The 22,704-nt window shown below is 55.9% G+C and overlaps 2 protein-coding genes across 2 annotated transcripts in view; both read left to right on the top strand.

The window, feature by feature from the left end:
* The window catches only part of SUN1 (Sad1 and UNC84 domain containing 1), a 304,333-nt gene that overhangs the window by 95,943 nt on the left and 185,686 nt on the right, over window positions 1-22,704 (top strand). The window lies entirely within an intron of this gene.
* The window catches only part of FAM20C (FAM20C golgi associated secretory pathway kinase), a 29,055-nt gene continuing 17,026 nt past the window's right edge, over window positions 10,676-22,704 (top strand). The window contains exons 1-3 of the mRNA XM_056128294.1: window positions 10,676-11,663; window positions 13,271-13,449; window positions 15,876-15,954. Of these exons, the coding sequence (XP_055984269.1) occupies window positions 11,107-11,663; window positions 13,271-13,449; window positions 15,876-15,954 (815 nt within the window). The 5' untranslated portion in view covers window positions 10,676-11,106. The remainder of the gene's footprint in view (window positions 11,664-13,270; window positions 13,450-15,875; window positions 15,955-22,704) is intronic.

Genomic DNA, 22,704 nt, shown 5'->3' with positions numbered 1-22,704 from the left:
GAGAGTGCTGGAGTTGGCCCTGGGGCTAAGGGAGCTCCTGCCTTTGGGGGTCTCCCTCTGTTTCATCACCTCCCTCATCCAGGTAAACTCTGTCTCAGCCCAAAAGCCCTGAGGGTTTGCACCCACCCACAAGGAGGTCAGGCATCAGACTTGAAATTCTGGCTCTGTGTCTGACTGCCTTCTGTCTGTCCATCAGGCTGTAATCTTTGAGTCCAGCACCACTATGTCCTCATTTCTCGTGGCTGCTCTTTGTTCCCTGGTGGGAACATGCAGATGCACTGTATCTAGTCATGCAGTTTGGTCTGAGTGGCCCTGGATTGTGAGTTTACAAAGTATGTGTGGGTGCTGCAATGAGTCGTGCATTTGGTGGCCCAAAGCTGCCTCCCAGCTTCCCCAGTGCCCCCAGCAGAGAGACAGAGATGGGGAACCACAGCCTGATGGTGAAAATGGCCCATTTAATGCAGAGCTGCTAGGATACTTATGGGGGGCGGGGGTTGAGGTATAGGACCTAGGTGTGATGGATCAGTTACATAGGTAAGACATCTGGAAATTTACATAGATAAAACAGGAAATTCACTTGGGGAGATTAACACAAGGAGACACTTTGTCTCGCAGGAATATCTACATTCTTTATCTTTTCCTCTAGTTGTATAAGTTATCAATATTGCAGTTGTTTGGATAAACACAGTAAGAGACAAAGATCCCAACACTTAGTTCTCTGGGTTCTGAGAGCAAGCAAGGCTTTTACCGCTAATCCCAGACTAAGCCTCCTTAGGCTAGTTCAGCTTGTCCTTCCCCATGGGCATCCTGTCTCTAAGCCATAACAGCTTGCATCAAGACTGTGCATTTATGCTTTCTAGATTGTCCCATTTTGATGCCCGGGTAGCTTCACCACTCACCCTGGGTCCATCCCAGTCCCAGGGTGGAACCTCCCTTTGGGTGTGTTAAGAACTACAGCAACTAAAGTTGAGTCAAGTAATTATGACCAATGCCCAGGAGTAGATATATTTCAGAGTCAATCAACACCCAGATATTAGGAGCATAGCATTAAAAGTCTTTATTTGTTTAACCAAAGAACATTGCTCTATAGTAAAATACAAAAAGGCTATAGGGAAATAGAAAATCAAGTACAAATATACAACACTTCAAATACAAGCACTGTAGCACTGTCTTCCTGTTGTTCATCGATTTGCTCGAGCGGGCCCAGTAATGTCTCCATTGTGAGACTTGTTGTTACTGTGTTTGGCATGTGAATACATCACAGGTAGCTTGTAGGCTTTGCCCTGTAGACGAAATACTCTTGGTAGCTTGCCCGGCTCTCCGAGAGAGGTGAAGGAATCGAACCCAGGTCGGCAGGGCCGACCGTGTGAAAGGCAAACACCCTACCACTGCGCTATTGCTCCAGCCCACTTCAGATACAAAGCACTACAAATACAAAGTCCAGAATTACCAAAAACTTTCAGCTTACAATTAATCAATACTGACTTGGGGAACTGAGACAATGAGAGGTAAAATACAAAGGAAAGGTTAAAGATAATTTTTTTAAAAATTTTATTGAACCACCGTGAGATAGTTACGAGCTTTCATGTTTGGGTTACAATCACACAATGATCAAAGGAGCAAGAAATGTGAAGTGGAACAAGGAAAGCCTCTTCACCAAGTGGTGCTGGGAAAACTGGATAGCTACCTGCAAAAAAAATGAACTCTGACCTCTGTCTAATGCCAGGCACAAAAATCAGATCAAAGTGGATTAAAGACCTCAATATCAGACATGAATCCATAAGGTATGTAGAGGAAAATGTAGGCAGAACGCTCCACGATATTGAAGCTAGAAGATAAATTTTATTTTATTTTATTTTTTTGCTTTTTGGGTCACACCCGGCAATGCACAGGGGTTACTCCTGGCTTTGCACTCAGGAATTACTCCTGGCGGTGCTCAGGGGACCATATGAGAAGCTGGGAATCAACCCAGGTCGACTGCATGCAAGGCAAACGCCCTACCCGCTGTGCTATCGCTCCAGCCCCTAGAAGATAAATTTTAAATTAGGGATGCTAGCAAGAGCATGGTAAGCTTCTCTGGGAGGAGGAAAAGGGACAATCCACTGATGAAGCCTAGAATATTTAGGATTAATATCCAACACTGGATAACCTTCCTGGTACCACAAGGGTCTCCCACCCTGCCCTGAGAGATCCTGAGAGCTGTCACAGCAGTGTGGGGGAGTGGCGGGAGGGACACTGATGATTGCATGACCTTTGACCATGGCCATGGCTGTTAGACTGTGCACACTGTGCTGCCCATGGGCAGATGTCCACTCTCCACCTCCCTGAGTCGGGCTGCCTGTCTCTCTGTCCTCTGCCCACACAGGGGTGACCAGACCAGCTACGGAGGGAACTGCTTCTGTCCTAGAGCCGTTGTAGGCTTTGGAGCCTGAGGGAGAGGAGTTGGGGTGTGTGCCTGAGCCCTGCGTCTCCTCCTCCTTCTGTTCCTGGTACCCACACTGTGTGGCCCCATCACACGTGTCAGCTGTCTGGTGGACATACATCTGTCTCCAGAGGATACCCCTAGGTGCAGTGCTAGAGTTCATGGAAGTACCCCGGTTTCCTGTGACTGAACTGTGTTTGCTGGCTGGACTTGGGGTTGCACAGGAGACACTGTCTCTGGTTCACTTCGGGTGTGGGGGCCCCCAGAGCCTTCCCCATCCTGCTCCCCTAAGCGGGGTCTCTAATGCAGGAGGAACTCCCTTCTCACTCCTGGGAGGTTTCTCATGCTTGCCTGCAGTTTCCTGACACAGAGTGGGGGTCAGCGTTGAGCATCTGAAAGAGTCTCACCTTTTGCTATTTTTGCAGGAGCACTGAGTGCAGCTGTTAAATATAGAAATGAGGAGGGAAAGCAGCGGCTCCTGACCTTGAGTCCTGAGGCCAGGACAAACTCCCGGAGTCCTCCCTGCTGTGATGATGAATGGCTGTGGCTCTGCCTTTATCCTCACTGATTTCTGCCTTCTGTTTGGGAAGATGGAAAGGTGATGACTTGACTTGATCTCTTTGAGGGGCTGTCTACTCCTTGTGCCCTGGGATGCATGGTCAGATGTCTGGGGAGTACAATGATGCCTCCCTGAGATGTGTTCCAGAGCCACATGTGCCCCCCAAGTCAGCCACGAGGCAGGCTGTCCTGCACTGCGGGAAGGCTCAGAAACCCTCCCAGCTGGGCCTTGAGTGTGTGTGTGTGTGTGTGTGTGTGTGTGTTGGGGCCATATAGTGTAGGTGTGTATACCAGGCACAGGTGGCAGAGGGAGGAGTGGATGCAGGGCTCAGAACTATATAAGCCTGAGCTCCTCTCACAGCAGAAGAGCTGGTGGGGCTGCTGCCTTGAGGGCGGCAGCTCACAGATATATCCTGGCATGGCCCACAGTCACTTGTCTGCCAGGAGGTGCCATCACTAGCATCTGCTTTTCTTTGTCGAATATTTTCTTTGTCCACCTTCCTCAGCCTTCTGAACCCAGAGAGAGAGACAAGGGGTCTCCGAACTAGTTCCCACTGTCTGTAGTCTGCAGAGTGAACTGCCTCCAGCAGGCCCAAAGGGAAACGTGACCACAAATCAGAGCCCTGAGCACAGTCAACATGGACAGTCTCAAGGACAAGGCCACCATGGAGGAAACTCAAGAGCAAGGTCACAAGAGCCAGAGCCAATTGCAATATTGCCAGAGACTAGCCCTTGGGTGCCCCTGTGACCCCAGAATAGAAGCTACTTTCCAGATAATCCCTCACCTGCCTTCAGCCCTGCTTCATGTTGGCTTTGGTCAGCATGTCCTGCAGGGCAGATGGGAACCCCAGGACCCTGCAGTAGCCCCTGGTTTTCTGCAATGTGGTGTGGGTGCCCTGGATGGGCCACCTGGACACCTGGCATTGTTCCGCGGGTTCTGGATTTGGGACCAGCACCATTGGGCAGAGGGTCAGCTGTACTAGTGTTGGCATACTCCATACCTCAGGGAAGTCACTGCTGTAATAGTGTAGCTTAAAACCTGCACTCAAAGGACCCAAGGTGGGGCTGGAACAATAGCACAGCGGGTAGAGCATTTGCCTTGTAGGCGGCTGACCCGAGTTCGGTTCCCAGCATCCCACATGGTCCCCTAAGCACTGCCAGGGGTAATTCCTGAGTGCAGAGCCAGGAGTAACCCCTGTGCATTGCCGGGTGTGACCCAAAAAGAAAAAAAAAGGCCTAAGGTGGGGCCACCACCCGACCCCTGGACCCAAAGCCATACCTGGACCCATGCTAAACATTCCTGGTGCTACAGAGCCAAGAACAAAGTTCTCGTGTGTTTCCAGCAAGGTCTCTACACACCCATGGAGCCTGCTGATCTGTAACCAGTCCATTAGACATGGAAGAAGAACTCCCCTGCTGCACTGCTGGCCTTGCTGACCCCACTCGTGACATATTATTGGTGTGTAAGCACCGCGGATTCCCTCCCTCAGCCACTGGCTTCATGGATCCAGGCAGGTGTGTTCTGGAACAGCAACAGCACTGCAGCCAGGGGTCACCACATCAGGCCCAGCTGGCAAGTCTGTATCTGGTGAGGACCCCCAGTGTGATGGCAGAAGGGAGTGTGGCAGGCTTGGGAGGAGGACGCTGATCCCAGGATCTCCCACTGCTGCACCCAGAGGCCACGAAGCTCCTCGTACCATGGCCTGGACACCATGCCTGGCCACCAATCTCTATACATAGCAGAGGGAGCAGGCAGTACCACCAGTCAGCTAGAAGAGCATACAGGAATGCTGTGGCCGCCCCATGCTGTGTGAGCAGCTTGATCCCCCCTTCCCCCCACCCAGCACAGCCAGAGCTAGAAAGAGGACAGCAAGGGGTGACCTCATCCCCGGGCAGCTTCCCTGGGGAGTCTGATGGTGAAACCCACAAGTCCCGTGACTGCAGTCTAGGAGCTAGAGAGGCAGTCTCCCTGTACCCCAACACTGCCGGGGTGTGCCTTGTACCACCACAGACCCTGGCCACGTCTATCGCCTAAGGGCTCAGCTAGCTCCACGAGTTAGAAGCTTCCTGTCGTGAGTCCCAAAAGGACTGAAAGCAACAGGCTGGGCTCTGTCAGCAGCTACAACTTCCTCCTGATGCCATGCAGGAAATTCATTTTCTAGGTCAAAGATGGACTTGTCTTCAAACACTGCTTTGTGGCAAGTGAGCATGGCACATGACTTTCATGTGTCAAGAAATAAGGCTATTTTAGGGGCTGGAGAGATAGCACAGCGGATAGGGCGTTTGCCTTGCATGCAGCCGACCCAGGTTCAATTCCCAGCATCCCATATGTTCCCCTGAGCACCGCCAGGCGTGATTCCTGAGTGCAGAGCCAGGAGTAACCCCTGTGCATTGCTGGGTGTGACCCAAAAAGCAGAAAAAAAGAAAAGAGAAGAAAAGAAAAGAAAGAAATAAGACCATTTTAAACTCTAAAAACATTCTTCATTTCATAAGCAGAGTTGGGGGCCCAGCGTGGTATTTAGTGTGTATTTAGTGTGTTTCTCCCTAGAAGAACAGTCTAAAACAGACACTTTATTTGCATATCTCTAATAGCCATTATTTTATAAAGTCTTATTCCTTTTAATGTTTCTAGGAACAAGATAAAATGTCCAACACCCAACTAGGGTGCAACTCTGAACCCGAAGCTTCTTCCTAGGTTTCAAAGAAAGGTCTGACCTTCAGGGACTTGGCACTTGGGTTCATCCACAGCACCCAAATTAGACTCCACCTCCACTTAGCGTTCAGAACCACCAAGGTCCCCAGAACCATCATTCCCACTATCACTCTTCTTTTCTCTAAGGGCTGGCAGGCATTGGTGCTGCCTTGTCCTGGACAGGTGGGCAGGGACTTTGGTAGGTTTGTTTGATAGTTTTGGGATCACACCTAGCGGTGCTCAGGACTCACTCCTGGCTTCGCACTCACAGTCACCCCTGGTTGGCTCTGGGGACCTTATGGGATGCAGGCGATGGATCTCAGAGCAGCCACGTGTCAGGCAAGAGCCCTCCTCCACTGGACTATGGCTTCAACCCTGGGCAGGGGACTGTCTAAAGAAACTTCCACGGGGTTCAGTTCTCCTCCCAGCCTCACAGGGAAACCCTTCTGGACAGTGGCCATCATTGCACCTCCAGCCCAGCCTGGGGCACCTGCTGGGCAGAGAGAGGCCACTGGGTGACTGCTCAGGAGGCACAGTCTTGGTCAACAGGTCCATGCTGTCTGACCTGAGACCCAAGCAACAAAAGTCTTCAAGGCAGAGGCCACCTGACCTGCCCACCTGCCTTTCTCCTCAGATGCTGCTGCTCCTCCTCCCACTTCATTAGGGGGCTCCAAGACACCACCCCGAGTCAGGTGCCTGCTCTCCTTTATGTTCCTCAGCTGCTGCTGCTCCCCCCACGGAGCCTTGGGCGGGGTGCAGCTTGCACAGCAGCTCCTGAAAGAGTTGAGCCTCTGCCTCTCTGGACCAAGGGTGGCCATGCCCCTGAGCTGAGGCTTTCAACCTCCTCTGCTGTGGCAGCACAGAGCCACATCCAGTCACATCCCTTTTCATGTCCATCCTGGGATGCAGCTGCCAATGGTCAGTGGGTCCTGAAAATAGCCTTAAAGTGTGCTTCCCAAGGGACGGAGAGATAGCACAGCGGATAGGGTGTTTGCCTTGCACGCGGCCAACCCGGGTTTGATTCCCAGCATCCCATATGGTCCCCTGAGCACCGCCAGGAGTAATTCTTGTGTGCAGAGCCAGGAGTAACCCCTGTGCATTGCTGGTTGTGACCCAAAAAGCAAAAAAAAAAAAAGTGCGCTTCCCAAATACAGAGAATTCTCTAGAAACTGTTTCCAGGGTCTGTGTATGTGCAACAGCTTCACACCAAAAGCACTCACCAGCTCAGGGTTTGAGGCCCTCGTGGTGCCTCCCCTCCAGGAGCAGTGATGTCTAGGAGGAGTTGGAGCTCCAGGCCACCCACTGGGCCCCTTGCATCTGAAGGATGAACACAGGGGGCTGGGGGGGCGGGGCTGGATGGCAGACAGTCCGCAGCCAATCGAGAAAATGGGCTGCCTCTGCTCTTAGAAATAGAGGTTTGACCACTTTTGCATTTCTGTGGTGGCTGTCTATTCTTTTTCTTAGTACTTCTTCACTCAGCTGGAATTGTTTGAATTTTTTTCTGTAACAGAACCAACTTCCCTTGCATCACCGCTGTCTTTTCCGGGCTGGTTGCCAGCCTGCTCCTGCCCCACCACACGCTGGCCTCTTTTTCATTCTCTTTTCTCTTGAATCACATGTCACATTGTACTGGCTCTCAAGTGGCCTCTTCCAAGAATGCCCTCTTTGCTACCAGCTTCACCCACTGTTCTGCTCTCTCCTGGACCTCGCTGGGTCTGTCCTGTTCCCCATGGCATGGCCTTATACCTTCTGTGAGCCCTCCCAGTGCCCAGAAGGTTTGTCCTCTGTTGTGAGGTCCATAGTACCTCTGTTGCTTCCTGGCATCTTGCAGATTTCTGTTTTATTTGTGGAATTCATTTTCAAGTACAAATGTTTGTAAAGCTTAGGTTCAGTTTTACTAACGTCCACTGTGTTCTGTGAATAAACTATAGATTATGTATTGAGGTCGGCATCTCTGTGTGTGTGTCTGTCATATGCTGATTCAGTCAACAGACTGTGAAGGCATCCTGTGTGCATATGTATGTTTATTGACTCAGTGAATATACCATAGGTAATCTTCACTTCGTCCTTGTGGTCCACACATGTCAGAAAAGAATATAAATACATTTGAACACTACAGAATGTGCAAAAGTAAGTCAAACGTTCTAAAACTTTTGTCAATAAAAAAACCAATGTTTTTACCACACACTGTCACTGTCCTCCCGTTGTTCATCGATTTGCTTGAGCAGGCCCAGTAACGTCTCCATTGTGAGACTTCTTGTTACCGTGTTTGGCATACTGAATACTCCCGGTAGCTTGCCAGGCTCTCCAAGAGGGGCGGGGGAATCGAACCCGACTCAGCCGGGCTGGCTGCGCGCAAGGCAAACGCCCTACCGCTGTGCTATCACTCCAGCCCATTTTTCACCACACTTGGCTATATTCAGGGTTTACTCCTGGCAGTGCTCGGGGGCCTTGTGGGGTGTCTGGGGATCAGATTAGCCACATGCAAGGCAACACTTGCCCTATCAGCCCCAAGAAAGTCAAGCATTTTTCTTTAAATTAAAAAAAAAATATTTTTGAGGGCCACACCTGGCGATGCTCAGAGGTTACTCCTGGCTCTGCACTCAGGAATTAGCCCTGGCAGTGCTCAGGGGACCATATGGGATGCAGGGAATCAAACCTGGGTTGGCCACGTGCAAGGCAAACACCCTACCTGCTGTGCTATCACTCCAGCTCCAGAAAGTCAAGCATTTTTAAATGTTTACTTCACTCTAAGTTTGGCTTTGTGATGTGTTGCTTTTATTTGGAGCTAAGAAGCTCTGTATTTCAAAGACCCATCAGGCTGTGGGCAGGACAATGGGCCAGAGGACAAGGCAAAGGCAGGGCAGCTACCACCTGGGACCCTGCTAGGTTTGTCCATGGCATGTCCCCTCCAGAGTGTCCTGTGTATGTCTGCAGTGTCCCCCACAGCCACCTAAGTCCCTCATTGCCACATAGAAGCTGCTGCCCCTCCCCCCAGTCTCTCCCTGCCTTGTGAAGGTCCCCTCTTGGGCCTGGCTATGATTCTCACAGACAAGCACAGGAGTCCCCATGCTCTGTTCCCAAAGGTTAAGTGGTGGTCACCTGGCTCTGCACACAAAGTCTCTCCTGTAGGCACAGTGGACCCCACCAAGGAACCCCGGACCATGGAGTCTCTGGAGGGCCTGGACAACACCCTCACACATCCTCACTTGAGCTGTAGCCAAGTCCTTTGGGGCCTCCTTTGTTCTGGACAGACACTGAGTGGGGCAGACTCACTGCCGACAGACAGCCTGCCTTCTCCACTCCAACTCAGCACTGCCCCTCCATGCCCAGCACCCTTACCCACTCCCTCCTTGGGGTGGGGGTCCACTCACTTGGTTCTGTGACGACTAACATGACATGAGCCTCATGTGCTCCCCAGGGACCTGCCATTTCTTTCTCTTTTATTTTTTTCTTTTTGGTCACACCCGGCGATGCTCAGGGATTACTCCTGGTGGTGCTGGGGGACCATTTAGGATGCCAGGGATTGAACCTGGGTTGGCCGCATGCAAGGCAAATGCCCTACCCACTGTGCTATCGCTCCGGCCCTGGGACCTGCCATTTCTGAACTGTTCCCCACATCTGGAAACCAAAGATCGGTTGTACCCCCACTTCTGTCACTGCACAGCCTGAGGGACAGTGTAGCGGAGGGCTCCAATGGATAAGGGCAGTAAGAGAGGGGCCCCTTTTGTTGGCTCCACCATCCACACCAGCCCTGATTCACCCCACTTCTTATCTCACTTGCCCGGCCCTCCCTCTGCCAGGGAAGGACTGGGATCAAGCCCGGGACCTCCAGGGGTCCCCGGGGACGCCCAGCAGTCTCAGGCTCGGTCTGTTGTTTCCGTGCCTGTGTGAGAGAGTGCATTTGTGCACGCGCTGTGTCTCTGTGCTTCTGTGCCCGTGTGTATGTTTGTACATTGTGATTGTGTCTGTGTGTGTCCAAGTACTGGGTCTATATGTCTGGGTGTATATGTTTGTATATGTTGTGCTTGTCTGCGTCTATGTGACCATACACTGGGTCTGTGAGTATGTGTGTGCGTGTATGTGTATAGAAGACCCCTATATGTGAGCAAGGGAGGATGTGGCTGATGTCCAGGGAGACCCCAGTAGATCTAAGCTCCTTGGTGCCCCAGCACCTGTCCCTGAGACAAAGTGGTGGGACCTTCTCAACTGTCTCCATTCAGCGGCTCCCTCCCTCTCTCCAGGACACCCTCTTCTCACACAAGTGGCTCTGTCAGTGTGGGGTTAGGAGCAGAGGGGAGCGAGCTCCACCTCAAGTCGAATCTGACACCACCCAGTACCACCAGATGCCCCTAATCCGGGGACATGGTTTCTCTGCACAGTGGCTGGCCCCCTCCTTGGCTTCACAAACAAGCATCTAGCCTATGCCAATGTCGCTGAGGGTCCTGAGGGCTGCCTGGGTGAGAGCAGAGGCGACAGCGAGTAGGGAGATGTTCATGGCTAAGTCTGGCACACTCCCCTGCTGTAGCTGTGTGCAGGGGAGAGCAGCATCCTCCTGGAATAGAACGGGCTGCCCTCGCGGGCACCCCCGGCGGGGTCTTGCTGTGTGTTGAACCTGCTGCCTAGGGCGAGGACCCTAGGGTCCTCCACGCCCCCCGCTGTCCTAACTCCAGCTGAGTGCTGGGAGCAAAACCAGCTCCTCGAGCTGCAGCGGGGGGGCCGTGGGGCGAGGGGCACCCCAGCCCGGAGAAGGAGCCCGGTGGCATTCCTCGTGTCCCCTCTGGCTTTGGCCCCTCCTCTCCCGCGCGCGCCCCGGAAACGCCGCGGGCTGGACGCGAGGTCCGGGGGGCCTCGGGCGGGCGCGCCGAGGTCCGGGTCTCCGCAGGACGCAGCGGGCGGCGCGGCCGGGCGACGGCGGGCGCGGCCGGGGCGGGGAGAACCGGGGTGCCGCCGGGTCCGGCCAATCCGCGGGCGCTGACGCGGGGGGCGGCTCCGCGGCGCTGCTTATCTGCCGGCCGGGGCGCGGGGCGCGGGCTGCGGGCGCTGCGCTCCGGGGTCGGCCGCTGCACCTGCCCGACCCCCACGGCCCTCGCGGACTCGCGCCTCCGGGCCCCGCCGCCAGCCCCGCGCGCCCCAAGGAGCCACCGCCGCGCCCCGGCCGGGATGGGCCGCGGCCTCGGGCCCCTGCGCGCCCCGTGAGCCGGGCCGAGGCCGCCGCGCCCCGGCAGCCCGCCCAGCTCGCGGCCGCGGGAACGGCTCGGACATGGCCCGGAGCGCGGGCGCGCTGCCCGCCGGCGCCCTGCGCCCGGCCGCGGCCCGGGGACTGCCCCGCGCTTGATGGACCTTGACCCGCGCCGCCGCGCCGCGTCCGTGCTGAGCCGCGACTAGCCGGGCGGGGACGCGCCGCGGGCGCGCCGGGCCGGGCCCTGCTGCCATGAAGATGGTCCTGGTGCGGCGGTTCCGCGTGCTCATCCTCATGGTGTTCCTGGTGGCCTGCGCGTTGCACATTGTGCTGGACCTACTGCCCAAGCTGGAGCGGCGCAGCGCGCCGCCCTTAGGGGAACCCGGCTGCTCCTGCACGCGGCCTGCGGGGGGCCGCCCCGCCGAGAGCCCCGCGGCGGCGTCCGCCACCGGCGACTCGGGCTGGCCCAAGAAGCACACGCTGCGCATCCTGCAGGACTTCAGCTCCGATCCTGCCTCCAACCTCACGTCCCACTCGCTGGAGAAGCTGCCCCCCGGGACCGACGCTGCCGAGAGCCCCGGAGCCCCCAGACCCCGACACCCGGTGCACAGGCCGCTTCTGCGGGCGCCCGGGCCGGGGCGGCTCCCGCAGCCCTCCGAGCCCCGCTGGGGCGGCTCCCTCCTGGCTCGGCTGTTTGAGCACCCCCTGTACCAGGTGGCAGTTCCCCCCATAACGGAGGACGATGTCCTGTTCGACGTGAACAGCACCCTCAGGGTCCTCCCCAAGGGGGCTGTGGACAGCCCAGACTGGTGAGTGAGGCATTGGGTGAGTCTGCTTCCCCGCAGGGCTTCTTGCAGGCAGGAGGTGTCCTCCCAGAGAGGTGGACAGGGAGCCCTCCTCAGGAGGTCCCTGGTGCTGTATGGGGAGCAGCAGCCAACTTGGGGCCTGAGGCAAGGGGGTAAGTGAAAGCCTGGACTGGAGAGTGAAGGAACCACCAACTCCTCCCTGGACACCTGCTGGCCCTGGGCTTTCAGACACGTGGTGACTGGTCAGAGGTGGCAGGAGGTTGGGTGAGCCTGGAAGTCAGCTGGTGGGAGCAAGGTTGGCAGCCGATGTGCTGTCCTGCCCCCCCCTGCCCCCCCCCCCCCCCAGAGCAGGCTCTGCCAGCCAGGGGCCGGGGGTGGTATTCCAGGAACAGCACAGCTGGGACAGGACAACAACTCCCTTGAGGTGAGCAGTGCCCCCCCCCCCCAGCCCTCCCGCATCTACCGTCAACAGAGCAGATGCTGTGGCCCAGATGGGTGACTTATTAACCAGCCCGACCAGAGTCAGTCACTCCCCAAGCAACGTTACCCAAGCAACCAAGGGAGGCCAGGTTTCTGGAACATGTGGAAAATCCCTTCTTTCCCGAAATTTGACCAGCCGTGATTCCTTCCTGAACACAGTGCCAGGTTGTGTGGCTTAGCCTTTGTCTGCCAGCCCGATTCAAGGGGACACACGGGAGCCTGAGAAGGAAGGATGCTTCTGGGTGGGTGACCAAGCCAGAGTCTGCAGTCGTAGGGAGACCCCAGTGGCTGCACACCATTCTTCCCCTGGGAGGGAGCGCACACACCCATCGGCTGTAGCTGGGGCAAGCCCCTGTCCTCCCTCCCAGGGCTGGAGCCCAGGCAGCGTGGGCAGGGGCCTCTGGCCTCCATTAGGGCCTAGACTAGAAGGACTGCCCGCCTCTCCTTTCTACTCTCTCCCCACCCAAGGCTGCCCTCATTAAAATCAAATTTAGCTCTTGCATCATCCTTGTCCCCGGGTGTTGGAACCGTAGCTGGGAGCAGGAGCAGGTCTGGCGGACGGGGCGTGTCTGGGGTCTGCAGTGGCTCTGTGGTCAGAGGTGGGCTTGCTCCTCTGTTCCAGAAAGAGCCAGTCACCCCGCCCCCACCCCTGGTCTTGGTGCCGGGCAGACGGCAAGCACCTGCTGAGTGCTGGTTTGATCTTGCCTTAGTTATAGTGCAGTGCAGGTCTCCTGGGCTGAGTGGGAATTGCGGGCTGGAGAGGTGTCATTAGCTCATGGCAGCCTGGGAAGGGCAGAGCCAGCAGTGCTGTCTGAGCTCAGGCCTCCGCAGAGATCCCGTGTTGTTTGGGTCTGGAGATCGGGCCCGGACCCACCTTCCAAATCCCAGGAGTCTTGGGGCTGGAGAGATAGCACAGCGGGTAGGGCGTTTGCCTTGCACGTGGCCTACCTGGGTTCGATTCCCAGCATCCCATATGGTGCCCTGAGCACCGCCAGGAGTAACTCCTGAGTTCAGAGCCAGGAATAACCCCTGTGCAAAGCCGAGTGTGACCCAAAGAAAAAAAAAATCCCAGGAGTCTGGTCCTGTGGCTGGTCCTGTCTGCTGAGTCTGGGGCATCTCTGTCTCTGTAGGCCTCACGATGGGACCGAGGACGAGGGGCTCCTGCCCACCCGAGGGTTGGCAGAGGATGCCTACCCAAACTGGCTCAAGTTCCACGTGGGCATCAACCGCTATGAGCTGTACTCGAGGCACAACCCGGCCATTGGGGCGCTGCTGCGGGACCTGGGCGCCCAGAGGATCACCAGTGTCGGTAGGTGCCCACCGAGCCTGCTGGCCATCTGGGAGTCATCTCCCCGCTGCTTCCTGCCCCAGACCGCCCACTGGAGGGACTGTCTCAGAGCATGCAGTCTGGGCCTCAGGAGAGGGGCTGCAGCAGAGGCACAGAGGGGACCACTTTGAGGCCAGGAGGGCCCTGGGCCATTCCTGTGAGACCTGAGTGAGTGGCTGTGACCAGTGCTACCCGCAGGCCAGGCCTGTGCCCAGTGTTCACTTGAGGCAATGTCTCTTCTTTGGGATCTCGGGTGTGAGACTTCTGAGCAGCTGTTGGATGCCTCTGTTCTTAGACAGTTCCCTCAGTCACCTGATCACAGGGAGGAGCTTCCGCCCAAGGCTCTGTAGGGAGCAGAGGCCCTGAGCCATGATCTGCCAAGAGTCCCTGAGTAGCACTGAAACCAGCCCTCAAGACCCCTGACGTGGGGCTCCCTCCACCCAGGGCTGGAGGCTTGCCTCAGGATCCTCTGCCGGCTGTGACAGTCAGCCCTTGGCATGTCGCCATGTACACATTGACAGGCTGGGTGTACCCTGCTTGTGTCTGCCTCCCCACCCCACCCCACCCATTGCTCCATCCCCTGAGGCTTGGGCCCATGCTGTGTGTCCAGTAGACAGACAGACAGACACACACACACACACACACACACACACACACACAAACACACAGAATCCCCTTAGCCAAGAGTCAGGCTGTACAACTCCCAGGTGTTCCCACTAACCCCCTCTGCCCTCTGCGTGGTGTCTCGGTCCTCTCCACCCTGGGGCCCCTTCCTGGGGGTGGGTGCAGAAGAGTGGACCAGCCTGGAAGACAGGCAGGAACACTTCCAATACTGCTGAGAGAGAAGTGCCTCCATCAGGACAGGAGGGTCTGGCCAGGGGCTTCCTGGGGAAACGGGGACAGTGTCTGAGTGGAGAAAGCATGTGGGGCACTCACCCTGCACAGACATGCCCTGCTGTGCCCTCATGAGCACATGGGCACGGCTCCATGGACAGACTCAGGAAACATCCCCCAGGATGAGAAGGGACTGTCGAAACCTCTAAACTGTCCCCAGACCTGTGCCGTGGGTCTGACAGCTGGTCACTGCTTTGCTGTGAGAATACAGGGCCTGGGGTGCAGGCCGGGTCTTGGGGACTCAGCTTGCCTACCACCAGTGACAAGTATCCACTCGCTCCTGCTGGCCAAGGTGCAGTGTGCAGGGCCCAGGAGTGATCGCAGGGATACTGGGCCCTCCCTTCACTCAGTCCTGTGCCCCTCTCTCCCAAACCCCAAGGCCCAGCCATGACTGGGCAGAGCACGAAGCCATGGCTCTGACTAGGGGACAACACTCAGGGCGAGTGCCTGGCCCCAGCATCACTGGAGAGACCTAATCGAGCCCCCAAAGCCTGTGGCCAGGAGCACCCCTTCCCACCCCAGATTGTGGCCTGAACTGTTCCTGCCATGCATCCCCTGTACTGTCTGAGCAGCTACAGCCCCTGTTCCCACCCTGCCCTTGTCTCCTTGTCCCCACCAGTCCTGTCCCTGCTCTGGAGATCAGGCACCCTGGGGGACAGACTGGGTCACAGCCCTTGTGTCGGTGCCCAGAAGCACCTGGAAAGTTGGTGGGTGGAACCAATCTCCACTGGTGGAACAGTGGCTAGCCAGGGTCTGACTAGGGCTCGCTCCTCTACAATGCACAGAGGTCCACACTCACGTGGAATATGGGGGTGGTTTCTATCCAGCCTCTAAAATCCTGCTTGCGAGTATGAAATGCAAATGTATCTTATTCTGCAGTGGAGCCTGACTCCACATGAACCAATTGCAGCCACACCTGAGTTGGTGTCAAGGCTATTTAGAATCCCCTTCTCTTGCCTGTAGGTCCTCTGTGAAACAAGTGTGTGTCATGATGGGTCTGCCCCCACCAGGCAGGGTGTTACGTAGCAGGGTATAGACACTCCACTCCACTCTCTACACCTCAGTTGTCAAAAGCCCCAAATACTTTGCCTCCAGGGAATTTGAAGATTGTGGACCTGTCAGAAACTGCCCTGCTCTGGAGAGAGAGAGCAGAGAGTTCCTGTCTCTGCAGAAAAGTCTGAGGGTTGCACCTGGGGGGGTTCCTTGCCCAGGGAGTCAGTACTGGACAGTGGAAGTCCCTCTCCCGCAACTGCCTGGGCATGAAGATGCCTGGGGTTCTGGGGATGTCGCTGGTGCCACACACGGACCATGTCAGAGGCCCCTAATGGGTCTGGGGCAGAGAAGGGGTCTGGGACACAGTGAGGTCTAGGGCAGGAGGGATCCGGGGTGGGGATTCTGGGGTGTAGCAGGGGCTGGGCGGCCAGTAACCCTGTACCTCTCCCCCGACACCTTTCCCTACCCTGTACCTCCGCCCACCCGACTCCCTGCCCCATGCCCACCTCTTCCCCCTACAGCCATGAAGTCGGGGGGAACGCAGCTCAAGCTCATCATGACATTCCAGAATTTCGGGCAAGCGCTGTTCAAACCCATGAAGTAAGTGCAGTGCAGGTCGGGGCGGGGCTCTGAGGGTCTCTTCTGGTGGGAAATGCTTTGCTTCCCCAGATGGATTTGGGGTGAGCTCCAGGTACTCTTTCTCTGTGTTTGCTTTCGTTTTAGGGCCACATCCATTGGTGCTCAGGACTGACTCCTGGCTCTGCACTCAGGGATCCCTCCTGGCAGACTTGGGAGGGGGGGCACATGGGGTGAAGGGATCGAGCTTGGGTTGGTTGTGTGTAAGGAGAACGCCTTCCCTGTCGCTCACCAGTCTGGTCCAAGCTGCTGGAGCAGGAGGGGAAATTCCCAGGGAGGCTCAAGATGCCTCCCAGCATGGCCACACCTGGCACCACATGCTCCGGACAGGGCAAGCAGTGGCCTTAATGTCCCTCAGCGTGTCTGCTTCTGAGCAACAGGAGGACAGAGGTCTGGGCTGTGCCAGGAAATGCCCAGGGTCCCTGCTACTTGGTGACTTTGAGGAAAGTAGGTGCCAGTCAGTCTTGCACAACCCTCAACCTTCAGGAAGTTGAAGTTAACAGATTCTACACAACAGGAAGCTGAGAACCGTGGGGAACGATTCTCCTCGTGGAATGTTCTAGAGGCTGTCAGCTGTGGGTTCCTCATGGAACACTCTGGAAGGTGTGAGTTTGTAGATGTGACTCCTCATGGAATGTTCTGGAGCATATAAAGGTCGGGGTGGCTCTGTGGCCTGGCTGCCCCTGTGGCTCTGGTTTATGGCCACATCGGAAACGGAGCCCAGACGAATGGTTTTTGCCACAGTTGGCTCCTCTGGGAGGACCTCAGGGGGTCTCACTGAGGCTGGACTGGGGGGTGGGGTGGGGAAGGTGCATGGGGCCTGGCGCCTGCCTGGGGTGTTCCCTGGAAGTGAATCCTGAAGTGGAAGTGACCCCTGAAGGCTTGGTGGTCAGCTTCCGCAGACCCGAGAGAGTGCGACTTGCTGCAGGCTCAGGTTCCTTCATTTTGGGCTTGGCTCGAGGTCAGTTGAGAGTCTTATCAAAGTGTCACCATGTAGGGGCCAGAGCAATAGCACAGCGGTTTACCTTGCATGCGGCCGACCTGGGTTCGATTTCCAACATCCCATATGGTTCCCCAAGCACCACCAGGAGTAATTCCTGAGTGCAGAGCCAGGAATAACCTCTGAGCACCGCTGGGTGTGACCCAAAAGCAAAAAACAAAATAAAACAAAAAAAAACAAAGTGCCACCATGTCACAACCCCTTCCGCCCCTGGCTGCAGCCTGAGGGCATCTTTGGAGCAGTGAGGGAGTATCAGGAGCTGGTGCACAGCCTCGGACAGGGCTGTCTTCCTTCAGGCTCAGACTCTCGTAGAGCTGTGCTTTGTGCAGTGAGCGTCCACCCGCCCATCCTGGGCCCTCAGCCTGGACAGTGTCCAGGCTTCCTGATATATCTGGGCCTTCACGTGACGGGATCCCAGGACACCCTCCTGTGGCTGGCCTCACTCTCCTGGGATGGAAGTCCACAGCTCCCTCCTGCTGTGGTCACTGCACAGAGCCAGAGCATCAAGGCTGGGACCCCTTCCACTGTGCCCTCCAGATGCCAGTTCCGGGTTTAGGGTTCCCCCTTCTTTCCCTTGGGGGTGGGGGGTGCTGGGCATGTGAAGTGCTGAGTGGTAGGTTTCTCTGCAGCCCAGACAGACTGCCTGCTGGGGCATCGAGGCACCTCCAGACATGGACCTTGTTTTTTTTTTTTTTCTTTTTGGGTCACACCCGGCGATGCTCAGAGGTTACTCCTGGCTCTGCACTCAGGAATTACCCCTGGCGATGCTCAGGGGACCCTATGGAATGCTGGGAATCGAACCCAGATCAGCCACGTGCAAGGCAAATGCCCTACCTGTTGTGCTATTGCCCCAGCCCCCGGACGTGGACCTTGTGCCCCCCACCCCCAACCTTCCTGGTTGCTTACTGTCCTCTTCAGGGACATGCCTGACAGGTCGCTGACGTTTTCCGGTCAGGTTACTCGTCATCCACCAGGGAGTTGTGAGAGCTCTTTATGCGTCTCAGATAAAGAGCTGGTCACACGTGGTCTCTCAACCATAGGCTGATTGTCAGGTCCTGAGTGTCTGCTCCTTGTTATCGCTATGCTGGTGGCATTTCTGTATTCCTGCTGAGTTCGCATGAGTGCCAGGTAAGTGGGGTGCAGGGCCCGAATTAGGGACGTCACTGGCCCTCACTCAGTTCCCAGCCTCTGTGCAGGGCACTGTGGGGAGAGTGCTGGGCCCTCCCAGCTGTGACCCTGTGGGCTCACAGGAGATGAGATGTCCACTCTGGAAGAAAGCTGGGGGCTGGTGGACCCTGACAGATGTCTCCCACACCTACCCAAATGCAGCCATTGTGACAGAGGTCGACCTGCTTCCTTGGGGAAAACTTTCTTGAATCTGCCTCAGCTCCCACCCACAGTCTGCATCTGGTCTCGGGGACTCAGCTTCTGGCATCCTTAAAATTTTTTAAGCAGGGCCAAAGCAGTAGTACAGAAAATAGGGTACTTGCCTTGCAAATGGCCAATCCAGATTTGATCCCTGACATCTCATAGGGTCCCCGGAGCACTATCAGAAGTAATTTCTGAATGCATCGCTGAGTATGACCCAAAAAGAAAAAAAAAAGTTGAGCTATGCCTGACAGTGCTCAGAGTTTACTCCTGGCTCTGTGTTGTGGGATCACTCCTGACAGAGCTTGGGGGAACCATATGGGATGTTGGGGATCAAAACTAAGTCATCTGCATGGAAAGCAAGCACCTCCCCCCTTTGCTGCCTCTCACAACTATTCTCACAGTGATTCCGTACTGCTTGGGGACAGGGACGATAATGCCTAGAGTGTGGGGCTCGGCCTCCACGATGGAGGGAGGATGAACGAGACGGAGGGTGGGCCTGCGGCTCCAGAGCACCGTTTACTGGGACTGACTCTGCTGCTGGGCGTGTAGGAGTGAGTGTGGGACATACCACAAGGGCCACATCATGTGAGGGGGTGGGAGGTGGGATGAGGGCCTCGGCCAGTGGGACAGAGATCCAGAGTTGGGCAGCCAGAGGGGCAGGGCCTGGGCCTCAGAGGGCATCTGGGTCTGGAGAATGGCCTTCCTCCAGGCGCACGGTAAGCCCTGCTGCAGAGGTGGGTGCTTCCTGTGGAAGCACCCAAGGGTGGGAGGGTGCAGGGAGAGAACCAGAAACTGCCATGGGACTGAGAGCAGAGAGAGCAGGACATCTGGGATGCCGTTGGGCACGTGTGGGCACCAGAGCGGGATGTGTGTGCTAACAGGAGAGGCCAGCTGACCTGCAGACAAGCTCACTGTCCTTGTCTTCCTGCGTAAGAACATCTCCCACCCCACCCTGTAGTGCTGTGCCCCAAACCTGTGCCCCTCTTCCCCTGTTGCTGGATAAGCACAGGCCTGGCAGGTCTCTGCACATGACGTTGTTAGTACGTCCCAGTCCCAGACATCATTTATTTTTGTTATCGGTTTCCTCCAGGGAGGAGGAACTTGAGACTCAGAAGTTCAGCCATGAACAGGGAGGGTGGGCTGCAGGTCAGTCTGAAGGCCAGGTTCTGGAACTGAGTTCAGGCGCGAGGCGTCTGTGTTGAGCCGGGCTGGTGCACAGAGCGAGTCATTCATTCAGGGCCGCCCGCTCCCCACAGAGGGTCTCTGATGCTGCTTTGTGGTGAGGTTTCTCTCCTCCTTTTGGCTCTGTCTTCACAGAGTTTCTCCTGCATGTCTAGCTGCTGGCACGGAGTCTGTTGGCCTGGGTCCTGTGGGCCACCAGGCATCACTGCTCACCATCTAGAGAACAAATTAGGCGTCAGCATGTGCGCCTGTGGTAGAGAATCCACCAAGAGGCAGCAGGGAAGGGCTCTGGGCTGAACTTCACTTCTGAATGCAGGGGCCAGGCCTGCTGGGTAGAGCAGGCAGCCAGGCCTGGTGTACAGGAAGCAGGGTTCGAGCCAGAGCAGTGTCCAGCAGTGGCCCCAGGTCTGTGCAGGCCCAGCCCAGCACCTTCCCACCAAGCTCAGGGCCTCAGGGGTGGAGTCTCAGAGGTGGCGAGGGTGGTGGGGAGCTTTCCCGCCTTCCCTTGGACCCTCCAGACCAGTGCGCACAGGCGCACTGGCAGCTGACCTGTTGCTTGCAGGCCCTGCTGTAGGCCTCCAGGGGGCAGCATAGGGTCTCTGGGCTGGGAACATGGTCCTGGGGGAATGAGTAGCACTCAGGCCAGTGCAGACTGCCCCTCCCCACCAAAGTAGCTCCAGGCTCCTGGCTGCAGTGTCCTTGCTGGGGAGGCAGCCCAGGTATATGTATGGGCAGCTTCCCTAGGTGGCCTGGACTTGGGGGGGGGGTCCTCTGAGCAGCTGCCTGAAGTGCCCACCCCTGCATGGGTCCAAACATGATGCCAACATCAGTGGGGCTCTCGGAGACATGCTCCAGAGGGATGGTGGGCTGACGTCATGGCAGGCCTCACCCCTCCGTTCCAGAGCATCCTCCAGCCGAAACCTGGTATTAAGCAGCTTAATTTATCTCTGTAATGACAAGGCAGCTGTTTTCTGCTGGGTGCGTGAGGTAACTCACATCGCCCAGGACAGAAAGGCCATGTGCCGGGGAGTTTGGGTCCCATGTGCTGGACCAGCATTGGACTAACCTTTCTTTGGCAACCCTAATACCCGCCCCCACTCCTCTGTCAGGTCTTGGGGCTGGGACCCCGGTCAGTGGTGTGGCAGTCTGCATCTGCCAGTGGCGCCTGGTGTGCCAGGCCCCTGGGTGCAAGAGGACCCTGGTGAGAGCCTGTGCCTGGGCGCTGGGACCAGACCTCGTCCTTGAAGGGGGGTGTCCGGTTTCATGGGGGCGAAGCCCTGAACTGAGGTCCCCACTGGGCTGCTATTCCCACTGCTTGGAGAGCCCAGACACCTCCTGTGCTTGGCGCTGAGAGCGTCTGGTGTCCTCCAGGGGGCCTTATCAGTTGCCTGGCTTCTTACCCTAAGGGTCACGATCCCTGTGCAGTCACGTAACTGAATGTGACAATCACAGAAACTTTGGCAGCAGTGAGAGTTTCTATACAACTGTGGATCCATGTCCAGCCACAGCGTGAATCGCGGGTGTATTTTCGGTTTGGGTCCACACCTGGCGGTGCTCAGGGCTTACTCCTGGTACTGCACTCAGGGGTCACTCTTGGTAGTTCTTGGGGGATCCTATGGGATGCTGGGAATCGAACCTGGATCAGCCGTATGCAAGGCACCTGCCCTCCCAGCTGTGCTGTCGCTCCAGCCCTCGGTTTTCTGATGGACTCATCATCTCCCTAGTGTTTTCTTGCCACAATAGGGCTCTGGTGAAGCACTTTAGGACATGCTCTATCGGGGTGTGGGTGTTTGATCAGCTATGGAGAAGGGAGCTGGTGGTGAAGGGTGGGTCACAAGACAACTTCTTAGGTCCCAGACAACTTTTTAGGGTTTAGCAGGCAGAGACTTGAGGTGTGAATTGCTTGGTATTCCCTGGGGATCCGTCCAGGGCTGCTTTCTAAGGGCCTGTGGGAACAGCCAGGCCAGGAGGAAGCGTGCGTGCCCTACTCAGGGCAACTGGTGAGAGAGCCAGGGAGATGCAGTGAGGCAGAAGCAGTGGTAGCAAGAATGAAAATATTGAATAATAAAGATGCTCAGACTCAGAATAGGAAAGTAGAAAAATTTATTGGAAAGTAGAAGAGAAAGGAAGCTTCCAAGTGGGGAGGAACTCAGTATAGGACTGAGTTAACTGTGGCCCTTTTTGTGGGACTTTTATGACAAACACAAAAACCAGGTCTTTGTGTTTCAGGGGATGCAGGGATGTTAAAGACAAGGGTTTTCCGTAGACCCTTTTAAATTGGGCTTTTGGCAAATGTTATAGAGGATTTAAGCGTCTAAAAAATCCTTGTCTGGCCATTTGCCTTATGTGTTTATTTCCCATTATCTTGGCCTCCTTCTGTGAGCCTAAACTCTAGGGAAGATTTTTATTATGGGCAATAGTTAATTTCCTCTTTACTAGAAAAAGCCCAGGAATTTGCAGGAAGTAAAAAAACTGCTCACAAGAGCTGGCAAGGGTAAACTGAGGCCTCCTCCATTCCCCCTCTCAGAGATGAAGCCCTGACAGGAGTCAGGAAATGGGGTTGTGAGTCTACCTGGCTCCTTCCTGCTGACTTTCAGGTTGTTGTCTAGGAGCCCCAGTGCAGTCTACTATCTCAGGAGGGGATACTGGAGGCCTGCAACACCATACCTCAGTCACCTGTAGCCACGGTTCCACATTGATCCATAGTCTGATGGATTCAAGCCACGAGAAAACAGACCTGATATGAGGTTATAAGGCTGTGACAGGCAGAGGTCCACCAAGGGACCGAGAAGGGCAGACGCAAGTGAGCCAAGACCACTCATTTTCCATAAAAGCGACTCCTGAGAACCCAGTTCCCAGTATTGAAGGCCATCTTTCTAGGTCGAAAATAGATCTGGATCTATCTAGACTTATTCACAAAGACACAGTGATCCCTTCCAACCATGGTACACACATGATGGACCAAAATGACCTCGTTTCTAGGGGTAAGTATAATATTCGGAGGTCAAAAGCGAATTGTGTCCCCAGTTTAGTGGGCCCTTTTAGAGCATGGCACTGAAACAGCCATTAAAATAGGGAAAGGATGCTGAGATGATTATCTTCTGGTGTTTGGTCATGCATACTTTCTGGCTGAGCGTAAGTCATCCAGATTATCAAGCATT

Source organism: Sorex fumeus, unplaced genomic scaffold (assembly GCF_029834395.1).
Source record: "Sorex fumeus unplaced genomic scaffold, SorFum_2.1 ptg000064l, whole genome shotgun sequence".
Lineage (NCBI taxonomy): Eukaryota > Metazoa > Chordata > Mammalia > Eulipotyphla > Soricidae > Sorex > Sorex fumeus.
This window is presented reverse-complemented; position numbering and strand designations above follow the sequence as displayed.